General features: G+C 41.5%; 1 protein-coding gene across 2 annotated transcripts; it reads right to left on the bottom strand.

Moving 5' to 3' along the window:
• Positions 1-1,293: 1,293 nt before the first annotated feature.
• LOC119551055 lies at positions 1,294-10,997 on the bottom strand. 2 transcript variants are annotated; one of them, XM_037860176.1, is made up of 4 exons: positions 10,961-10,997; positions 2,104-2,366; positions 1,913-2,045; positions 1,294-1,857 (listed from the first exon to the last, which is right to left on the bottom strand). In XM_037860176.1, exons 2-4 carry the CDS (start codon positions 2,353-2,355, stop codon positions 1,757-1,759), a joined length of 486 nt encoding a protein of 161 aa, XP_037716104.1. In that variant the 5' UTR covers positions 2,356-2,366; positions 10,961-10,997; the 3' UTR covers positions 1,294-1,756. The 2 variants fall into 2 exon arrangements, with proteins under 2 accessions (XP_037716104.1, XP_037716105.1); XM_037860177.1 differs by lacking the exon at positions 10,961-10,997 and adding an exon at positions 10,136-10,157.
• Positions 10,998-11,234: the final 237 nt, after the last annotated feature.

The raw sequence follows: 11,234 nt of genomic DNA, 5'->3' as shown, positions 1-11,234 counted from the left end.
TAAACAAGCAATTTATTGGCCCCGATTGGAAATTGGTATGTCTGGCCAACAGATGATGGCAAACAATTTCGTATAATTGTTTGCATGGGCCTTCCCATTTTCCATCGGGCATTTCGGACATCCAAATAAGGCAGCCAAAAATGTATCGCCATCTGACCGAATCGACACCTCGGAACAAAACCCGCTCCCTCGATCGCTGGACCAACTACCGTTTGCATGGGGGCTTTATTAATAGAAATAAATCAAGTTTTATGCACCGACATCAATTAGCCGCAGCCAGAGCAGCCAAATCCCGAGCCGGCTTCCTACCCACTGGCGTCAGATACAAATGTATCTGTATCTGTATCTGCACAAGCTTGTTGCCGCTGCCGGTTGTTGGTTGGTGTTGGCCCCGCCGTGTAACAACCGCCACATATGTTAATAATTTGCAAAATGCATTTGTCTGGCGATAACACGCAGGTGATATCGCATACGAAATACTGCACATGGCACCTGAGATCTGTCAGAGCCAATCCCTTGATTCCGCTGGCGCCTCGAGTTTTGCTAGCAATTAGCGCGGTTGGATTCGAACTCGGATTCGGCCTTATCGCGGCTTATGAAGCTATCAGAGCGCAAGACTGAGCCGATACGACCCTGTCATAAGTCAGAAATGAAATCGGAGCCCCAACGGGACCCCAATCAATGGGTAGAAGCTGCCTCCATTAGATAAAAACTCACTGGCCCATAGATAAAGCCTTAAACGCAGCGATGCATTCCGCCGATAAGGCGACAGACAGCGGCCAATTCATAATTCCTGAAGTCGGTTTTTGGGTTCTACACTGAGGAAAATTCTTCTTGATTTTTGTTTAAATTCCCTTTGTAAGCCCTAACAGTCCCCGATAAAAAAAGCATTAAAAGTTGAACTAGAAATATAATATTATGTGAATAATAAATAACAATTATTTATTTATTAATATTTGTGTAATTTTTTAAAAATCATATTTATTTTAAAATGACTTTGTAAGCATTATTTTTTTACATTTATTTTTAAGTAAGAAACAAATAGGGGTATTTTGTTTGTAAAGAATATAATTTGTCCCCTTTTCGTGAGACCTAGTTAAGCTTTTCTAAATAATACATCTTTCAAATTTTGTTATCCTTATAAAATCTGGCTTCCAATCAATTTAATAAAATTTCTTTAATATACATTTTTTCTATCTGTGTACCAGCAACAATGTCGCGCAGGCGTAACTCGAAACCAGAAGGGACATACTCGTAAATCGCCAGCCGAGAAAGGGAAGAAAACCAAAAGCGTACTCAAAACGAGCGCAGCCGAAACGAATATTTCTGGTTTTTATTTCATCGCCCAGCCGAGAGGTAGGGCATATTTTTTAATTTATATTTCGTTAATTTTTATATGAAGAGTTGACATCCAGACGCACCGTTCTGGGCCCGATATCTCCTCGTTCGTCGCCATCATCAGCCGCATGCCGTCCTCGTCTTCGTCGTGGTCTTGGTTTTGGCCGTTATCGCCCGTTTAGGCAACGCCGCTGGGAGCTCAGACTCCAACTCCAATTCCAATTCCGAATTGGGCCCCGACTCAGACTCCAACTCCCATTATGATAAATCATTTTTGTTTTTATTTCTTGACATGTTTTCCTGGTCCCAAGTCAACCCATCCAACCTTATCGCTGTCTTTGTGTGTTCTACCGGAAAAAGTGGCATGTGATCTTAAGTCGCACAAAAAGTATTTCTAACTTTCATGCGCGAAACAATTTTAGTATTCTATATTTATTTCAGACACAGATTTCAATTTCTTAAGACTTCTCAATTCATAAAAATAGGAATAAACCACCAGATCGATGTAGAACAAAAGTACTGTCAAAACAAGTTTAATTAGAACAGAAACATTATTGAAATAGATTTTACTTACCTAAGGGCGCGAGATATATAACAAAACTTTCCAAAGTAATACCATAAATTAAAGCAGTCAGCAAATAGAATGATTCCACTGAAATGGGAACCAACTGTGCCACCAAGAACAGTAACAGAAAAACGTATTTCTTCTGCATTGTATATAGAGAATGTTTTAGATAAGTTTATTAATATTTAAAATATATTTACCCTTATGGTCGCATATACCAAAAGAAGAGTTGTACAAGCCATCACGATAAAAGCAATGCCCAGCACCCAAAATCCAATTGTTTCCTTTTCATATTCACGGGACTCTGGAATTACTTTAGCCCTCTGGGTATGAATCATTTGGTAATACATAAAGTATGCCAAAACACCGTAATATAAGAAAAGCCATGCAGCACTAACAAAGCATCCAGTACGCAGGCCAAAGAAATAGCAACAGCCCACTAGTCGAACCATTTTGAAGTTTTCTGAAATTTTTGAAATTTTATGCTAAGCTATTCGGTCAAATATATTTCGGTAAAAAATAAGTACAGGGTTTGGCTTATTGTTTTCTCTTCATCCCAATTGATTTACAGTTTACCGCCGATTTCTCGCGCTGATTATTATTATTTTCGGGGAATAAAATTAGGTTACAAGTGCCAAATACGTTGACCCGGCAAAGTAAGCGAGCATTTAGGAATTCGTTTTTAACTGGCTTATGATTCATGCGGTGAATCGACCCACCGACCACTGGATTCGAGACAGTTTAAAGACCAAACCTGAAACAAAAACCAACTGATAGCATCGCGGCAAAACGAAATGCCATAAAAAAGACCAGGGCAACTCCTCGTTGCGAGTGAGATTTGCAAAAATTAAGAAATTCATAAGTTCCCTGTGCTTTTCGCTGAAAGATTTTATGTGATTGGACTGGGTTTTGCTGCGAATTGGATGTGGATGCTTTTTCGTACGTGTGGCAAAGAGCTGCAGGCAGGGCCCAGAGATCCCGATGCAGATTGAGATTGGGCTGACGGAAGAACTTGTTGAACGCCGTGAGTTGTGGCCATAAAGTATATATATCCGCCATTCAATGGCTCCGATATACAAATCTGTCGCCCCCACCAATCGATTCGATTCGAGCTAAATGCATGGGCGCACTTCGGCACAGCGCTAATGTGACACTAAACTGATGTAATAAAAAATCCGCTTATCGCGCTAACAAAGCCCCCAAAGCAGGCCCAAATATAAAACTAAATACCGCTGAGACCCCGTCGACAACAATATGAAATTTCATACTGACTGACAGGTCAGCCCACGAACACAAAGAGCGCTCAGCAATGGGTGAACCAAAATCAAATCAAATTTCAAATCGAGCCAAGGCTTCAATGGGGAATAGCAGAAATCGTCGAATTACGACAAAGTCCCCGGGTGACTTTGATATTCTGCTGTCAGGTGTCCAATTCGAATGTCAATGTCGAATGGCCCAGCTTGTCCCAAGAACTTGGCCTCATATGGAAAGAGTTGAAGAAAAATCATATTATTATGGCAGAGCAGTATCTTTGTAATTTCTCTCCGATCAACGAGGAGGCGGCGGAAGAGGAGGCGGGGCTGTGCACCGCACCTCAGAAATCATATGGGGGGCGAATAACCCGTTTCGAGTACTCCGCAACTCGATTCGACCATCGATCAACTTCGAGTGCCCGTACTTCAATTATGCGTAATTTAAAAGAAATTAATGTCGTGCAAGAAATTACTTTTGGCTCTTTGGTTTTTGGCCTTTTCTCCGCTGCGTTTTAATATACCAACATATTTTTTTTTTTGGTAAAAATAACATTTAAGAGCGGCGGACGCGCAAAATGTATAACTGCGCTCAGGTACGGGCCACATAATCATAATATTTATAGTATTGGCATTAAATGCCGGTCGCGCCCAAAAAACACAAATTGGAAAGGAAAAAATTACTTCTTTTATGCCGGGTATAAAGCCCCGAAAATTCCTCAATTAAAGTTTATGCCTGTACATTGGGACATTAAAGTGTTTGGCAAAGTTTTCTCTTTGCAGATACTATACAAAGGTGATATATTTTCGGAAATCATATGCACATATATGTGTTTGGGAAAAACTCTTATCCCGAATCAGTTTTCGGAATCTGGGAGTAAGAACATGGCCCACGGGTGGCAGTCAGCCCTTTTTCTACCTCACACGGCCATATCTCAATCTGGCCATTTCTCATCCTGGTGGCCAAGTCGATGGCTATACTTGTTGGCTTATTCCCGAAAAAAGCGAAAAGAAAACAACATAACCCTCAATTATGATATATATTTTATGAGAGCACTCGAGGAACCGATTGCCAAAGTCTGCGGCTGAAACTGAGAAAGAGCTCGAGCCCGGGACCTTTGCTTTCCTGGGGGCCAAGTGCTGGAGACGCCAAGACACACCGACAACCCACACAGGGTATAACAATAAAATAAAGTGCAGTTAACACATGACTTGGCGCAAATAGTGTCACATTTTGATAAATGACACTCGTTTGTCAAGCAGGCACCAGCACACCATCCACTTATTCGGCCCAGATATTTTGTGTCGACCAAAAATTACCCCCCGAAAAGAGCGTTTAAGCCAGCAAAGTCTTGTCAAGTCAAGTCGGGGTTCTTGTCAGTTTGCGGGTCTTCGAACTCGAAGGTGTTTGGAGTGAATTACACGCCCTACACAGCCAGAGGAGCAATCTTGACGGATGGGCCAAAAAAAGAAGAGGCCTCCACCGAGGGACAGCTTTATTATGTCTTAATTCGTACATATATATATATAAATCCGAGGCCCAATTCCTCCAGTGGGTCAACTTTCGTTTCGGGGCGTGTTATCCCGTGTTGGCCAGAGCTGTTAAAAAAATTGAATTAAATTTGCCGAGCCGAACGCGCAAATTAATTTCCGCATAATGCGTGGGGCCAGCTCGGTTGTCGTTGTCTTGTAATTTCTTAATATTGAACTTGTACTGCACCCAGAAAAATGCGATCTCCGGCATACTGGCCACATTTCATTAGGTGGTCCTGGTCGCCGTTTTGTGGGCGCGGCTGGTTGGCCAAAACTTTATTTACCGCTAGAACCCGATACAGGGCGGTATTGAGGGGGGCTCGAGATGATCATCTGCCGTTGCTTTCCGGATGGCTCGATGGGTAGGTGTAGCCATAAAGTTCGCGCTTGCAGGCCGAAGTGAAAGAACGAGTTTCCAGCCATAACAATTACAAACACTTAGGCCACGGCCAACTTTGTTGCTTTTGGGCGTGGTTGATTTGTCAGAGAGGCGTGCTTTGGGCCAAGACGTCCTGTTCTCTTCTTTTTTTTGTTTGGCTTAAAGCAGGAGAAAGATATTCATGCATAATGCAGATAGATATGTAAGTATTTCTGGAAACCTATAACATTTAATCTCCAATAGAGTATCCTCACGGTGGTGCCATAATCCCACCTTTCAGCCGGTTATGACTGGGAAAGTGGCACAAACTAATGCAGTAGGCACGACCAACACAATGCATCCACCATTTGATAGTCAATAAATTTAAACATTAGCCAGAGGCATCGTTTCAACCTGCTGGCATTGACAATGTCGCAACGTGTTGAAAATAAACGTTTGTTAAATTCATCGCACTAATCCAGCATATCATGATAAATTATGACTTAAATCAGCTTTTGTCACATTTTCAACTCATCGTCAAGACGAGATAAACGGAGGAAAATTTGTCACAGGTTAAATAGTTAGAGGTGTTGGAAATTATCCGGTCCATAGAAAAGGTGTGAGCCGCAAACAAATGATTTGGTATGGAAATAAAAGAGATGCTATTTCGAAGAATATAAACAATGGGCTGTCTAACTTGGCTCTGTTGGGATTGTAAAAGTTTTGCTTACTGAACGTGACTGTTATAAAAAATATTATTAGAATTGTTGATAAAGTGTTATTAGATTGTTATGTTTTTTAGAAAAACAATTTGAAAATTAAACTTATAGGAAATACCCCAGTTTTTTTAAAATGATTCCCCAAATTTCTAAATATAAATTCACATGGCTGACTTAATAGATTTTCCCCTCAAAGCACTTTTTAGGAACCCCATGGTCTAGTTTTTCCCAGTGCTTCGTTTTTCCATTCACAAAAAGCGCATCGTCTTTTCTTAAGCTCACAAAATGATGCATTTTCCTATGCAACAGTCAGGCGGCAACGACATAATTTAGACTTTTCGCCCTGGCAGCCCCTCGCCCATTTTGTCCCGAGTAAAAGCCAGAGGAAAATGCTTTTCCTCCGCCACTCCCGAGTCCCATTGTCTGGTGAATTAAGTGCAAACATTAGCAGCAAACAAAGCCCAGTCGAGATGATGAGGATGGCGAAGGCGATGATGATAATGAAGACGATGTTGGGCGGTGCTGATAATACCCCATGGACTTTACACCTAGGCAAATGGAACGTGATAGAGCTTTTTCTCTTTTCAACTCCGCTCGTGCAAATGATTATCAATCATTTTGGGATTAAAATTCCTTGTGGTGTTTTGTCACACATTTCGTTGCTTCTCCAGGAGAGTGAGATATACTTAGCACACGTTTGTATATACATTTGTATATAGATAGATGGGTGCATCGGGGGTAAAACACATTGTGTCTCGGATCGTCATCAATATAAACTGCGACGGTATTTAGCATAAAAAAGTCTTTTAGTGGAACAACGACAAGCGGCCCTCAAATGTCGCAGGTGTCCCGGCCACAAATCTCCGGAAGGGAAAGCAAAAGCTATAGTGCAAGCTGCAGATGCAGATACATCTGAGAGATAGATAGATAGATAGATATACACCTACGGGGCTCAAAAAAAAAGTGTTGCCTGACAATATTTCCTCGCTGCCCGATCTGTTTGCCGTTTGCTTTTGTTCGGTTTTTGTTTCAGTTTCAGTCTAAGTCCCTCTGTTTTTTTCCCTCAAACGATTCTCACGTTTGTGTTCCTACTGACAAGTGGATTTAGCGGCATTGACGTATGGGTTTACAGATAGTTTCGACTTTTCCTCAGCTGCATGTGCCCCAAGTTGAGTGATGCTGCTAATGGCGGGTAATTAATATCGTAACGGGCCATGCTTTCTGAAACGGAGCAGATTTCGCCGGCTAAACGGTCTTGTGACCCAGGGCGTTGGACTTAATCCGGATCGTAAATTGAGCGGCCCACAGAATACCATAAATTCGCCCGATAAATAAGCCCCTTCTAATGCCCGAGCTGAGCTCAGAGAGCTCTAAGCCTTCAGTTGGCTGCAATGAACGATTTCATAACCAATTATTGCACAGATTTATGGAAGGCCCCCCATTGGAGCCTGTCGACGATTCGTGTCAAGGCGTTGGCCTAAACCATTTTGCGGTGCGGGCAATTAAACCAGCTGGCTAATAAATACGAATACGAAAATTCTATTTCTGGAGCGCGGTCCACTTAGACGGGGCAACGCATTTCCGTAATAAGCCAGGTAGCAGGATCCCGAGTGGGATGGTTTCGGGCAGGTAAGCCAATAAAAACTGTCATGATTTACAGTTCGCACTCTTTACGATGTCCCGGCGGTCTCCGGTCGGCGACTCTATCGGTTATATGGAATCTAACTAAGCGGGAAATATTTAAACATAATTCTACTTCTTTTTACTTACTTCAACTCTTTTTGGGTTCGGTTCTGTCGGAGTTTTGTTTTATGTTTCTGGCTTTTATGACCCAAGCGCATTTCCTTTACGTACGGTGGCAAAATGGCCATAAAAGAACTCTGTTCTTCTGTTTGAGCTTGGGCCAAACAAAAATGGTAAGGGTATATATCTACGGATAATTCTGTGAGCCGTTTGATGGACCGACCAACCCGAGCGACCTACCGACCGACCTGACGTAACATAATTAAAATCATTTATTGGCATATTTGAAGCCTGATTCCAGCTCGGCCCACGTAATCCACATAAAAGCCAACGTTTTAGACCAACTCTGGCGCATTGCGCATAAAACATTTTCCGTCATGTAGCATTTTCACTTAAAATTCACACTTGATACACAGAGCGAGCATTTATCATTTGGCTCGGATCTGGCGATGCCTTTTCAGAGCTTTCCACCGAGGCCTAAAGTGCCGGCTCTTAGGGTTTTCAGCCCGTTTTCGCATCTTTTGATTTATTTTACATCCAAGTGCCCCATCGTCGGGCTTTTATTTGTAAGGCAACCTAAATATTGAGATACAGATCTGCGGTCAGTGTCAACCGGAGCGAGTGTGTGGAAGTTCCTTCGCCTCATTAGACGAGTGCTCGTAAAAAGCGGGCACATCTCGCCGGTTCTCACGGATCCAACTCTTGAAAGATGTCTCCGATAGCGGGAATAATAGTTCCCCTCGGACGTGCTCCACTAAAGCTCTTTAGCAGATAACCCAACTCTTGAACATTACCTTCTTACTCAGATTTGGTAAGCTAAGTACAGTCAATGTTTACAATTCAGATATAGACTGTTTAAATTATATTAATCTGTAGAGAGATTACCAGGATATCATTGATATTATCCAGCTGGAAAAATTATTAAAAATTATTTGATACAAAATAAATAATATTCTTAAACTTCTTGATTATACAAAAAACTCAAAGAATTACTTTAAGATCAGGTATTTTATTTTCGGAGTATATATGTTAGTATTTGCTATATATTTTATAATTCCCATTAGATTTGTTTGCAATCATATGGTATATATAATAGAGCTCATGTTAAAGAGGTCCATAAACTGATGCTAGAAATGAAGTTATCAGATTTAGGTTACCTGTGCCTTAATACCAATAATCCCAGATCACAGCTTGAGTCATCGAAGTGAGGTACCAATTCCTCATATTGGAAACTCCCTATGCACCGTTAGTAGGGTTCGTTCGCCCTGCTGAAAAGCGGTTTGGTTTAAGTTGTTTCGGTTTGTCGTGGCTTTTATCAATTGTTCAATTGTCGGGCTTGAAGCCAAAGTATGACAAAGTGGGCAACATTAACGCTTTGTATGCATCAAAAGACATGTAGAAAACCCGAAAAAATTATGACAATTTCATTCGAAGAACCACTTCGTCAATGTCAGACTGACGAGCCCCAAGATCTGTTACTCTCGCCCCATTGGAACTCATTTTCTTAACTCCAGGGTCTGTGAGCCTCTTACCTTTTACCTGTTGCTGGCCTACAGAGAAGCGAGTTCTTTAAACGACTTGTCGTGTTTTCTCGTTTCAAATGTAACAAAAAACGCGCACAGCTGTCCTCCGAGTAACTAGAAAACGTGTAAAACCTTGGCTAATGCCTAATTGGTTACTCCCTGCTTCTTAGAAATGTCCTAAAACGTAACTAACTTTGTAGTCGGAGACCCACTAAAAAACACGAGCAGAATTTACATGTTATGCAACTTTACAGCGAAGTTAAAAGCCAACCGATTGTGTGTGGTCCGAAAGGTCAAAAGGCTTGACACCGCCTTTAGACCAGCAAATCAATATGTGGACTCACTCTAGCTGGAAAAGGCCAGCACAATAGTTGGCCTAAGACGGCTTAGGGAAACACTTATGTACTTCTTAGCGGCTTTGGCAAACCAAATGAAGCCAAAGAATTGAGGACAGTGGGTTTCGAGGCGATAAGTCGAAGAAAATAGTAAGGGTCTCAAATGGCCAGCTTGAGTTTTAAGGGGTTAACTTTAAACTAAAACATTATCACAGTTCAAAATACCTCTTATACACATATACGGGTTTAAAAAGCTCTTTCTCTCCCCAATTATTCATATAATATCATTTATTTTTTCAATTCGATTGCATAACTTCATCCATGAGACCACAGTGATTGAACTTGTCACTTTGTGTGTTCGTCGGCAACTTTTTGGTAACGGCTCAGGCCAAAACTCTGGTCCACCTGGCTTAACCCACAGCCAAAACCCCCAAAAACCCCAAAACTGAGTGCCGGCGGTGGGAGCGCGTGTGTTTGTACGACTATCAAACTGTCAGAAATTATGACATTTGAAATTTCACGTAACCGGACAAGAAAGTTGAGGCTTTACCCCAGTTATCCGTGAAAAGCCAAAGCCGAAGCCAAGTGTTTCGAGTGTCAAGTTTGCTTGTTGCTGATGCCTTTGCAGCTGCTTCCTCGAAATACATACATGCGAAATTTTCAATTACAGTTCGTGCCAAAACGCGAGAGATCAAATTTAGCGCCCGGCTTACATATCTGTCCGGTTGTCTATCAAAAATGTACATATACGGAAAAAAATAAAGTACTCACACCGGAGCAGCAGCATATTTAAATTGTTGAACATGAATGAAGGGGCCTCGTATTGCAGCAAAATCGGAAAAAAAAAACAAGTCTACAGCTTTCGGGGGCTCAGACACACGCGCCAAAAAATTTGTTTTCGGATTTCAAGAGCCAAAGAAATCTGCGGCACTGAATGGAATCGCGATTGCTTGTTTTTGTCATCGCCCCACGGTGTCTACAATTGTTGAGCATGCAAAATGGGAATAAATAAGAAATTCAGTCCGATTCGAGGCTCGGAACATGAGACCCGGGCAAACACAATTTCCGAAAAGTCGATTTGGCGTCAAAACATTTTTGTTTTATTTTTGTCATTTAATTGAAATTTAATGATAAGGCACTTATTTATATGCAAAGACAGCAATCGAGAAGTCAGGCATATGGATTTCGCTGGGGCGTTCGCAAATGACTCAACGAAAGTTTCTAAGAAGTGCACACAATCGATGAGTAATGGCATCCAAATTCGATTGTTCGAAATTGAAGCGATTATTCCGTGACACGCATGTCAGAATATATAACTTTTGCCCACAGGTCTGTGGGATCCGAACAATAGGATGTGCCACAAACAAAAGATTATTGCCATTATTAGTTTTCAATTCAAAAATATTTCCAGACTTTAATCCGACATTAAATTGAAATCATTCTTGAGTGAATGTTCAAAAAGACAGACAGAGAAAATGGTTGTATCTTAGATACATAGATACTTATTTCTTATCCATAGATACAATATTTTCTACTTTATTATTGATAGCGCAATGGCTGGTCGCATTTGCCCACTTCCGCTTCTGATTTGCTCACTTTTGAAATTTGATATTCACCAATTTTTCACCTCAATGTGAAATTTTGCGCTTTTCGAGCAGCTTGTGCGTGCTTTTTCTAACTAGGGGTTCGTACTCAACAGTATTTCTGCACCGAGAACAGCCATTCAGCGTTCGACAGGGCTAAAAAAAAAGCTGTTAACTAGGCAGAAAGCGAAACACTTCACCGGCTTCCATTGGCAAAAGGCGATGGATGAGTGAACGGCCGGGGGAAGCTGACAAAGCAATTTGCAGGCGAGAAAGGTGATTTTCAA

This window comes from Drosophila subpulchrella, chromosome 2R (genome assembly GCF_014743375.2).
Source record: "Drosophila subpulchrella strain 33 F10 #4 breed RU33 chromosome 2R, RU_Dsub_v1.1 Primary Assembly, whole genome shotgun sequence".
Lineage (NCBI taxonomy): Eukaryota > Metazoa > Arthropoda > Insecta > Diptera > Drosophilidae > Drosophila > Drosophila subpulchrella.
The sequence above is the reverse complement of the archived record's forward strand: the minus strand, read 5'-3'. Positions and strand labels throughout refer to the sequence as shown.

What these genes read in the sequence shown, in the direction of transcription:
- LOC119551055 (XM_037860176.1), bottom strand. Translation starts at nt 2,355, where the DNA reads ATGGTTCGACTAGTGGGCTGTTGCTATTTCTTTGGCCTGCGTACTGGA. An exon ending in TGGTATATGCGACCATAAGG is followed by an intron (nt 2,046 to 2,103) that starts GTAAATATATTT and finishes TATACAATGCAG; the next exon opens with AAGAAATACGTTTTTCTGTT. An exon ending in TATATATCTCGCGCCCTTAG is followed by an intron (nt 1,858 to 1,912) that starts GTAAGTAAAATC and finishes TTGTTTTGACAG; the next exon opens with TACTTTTGTTCTACATCGAT.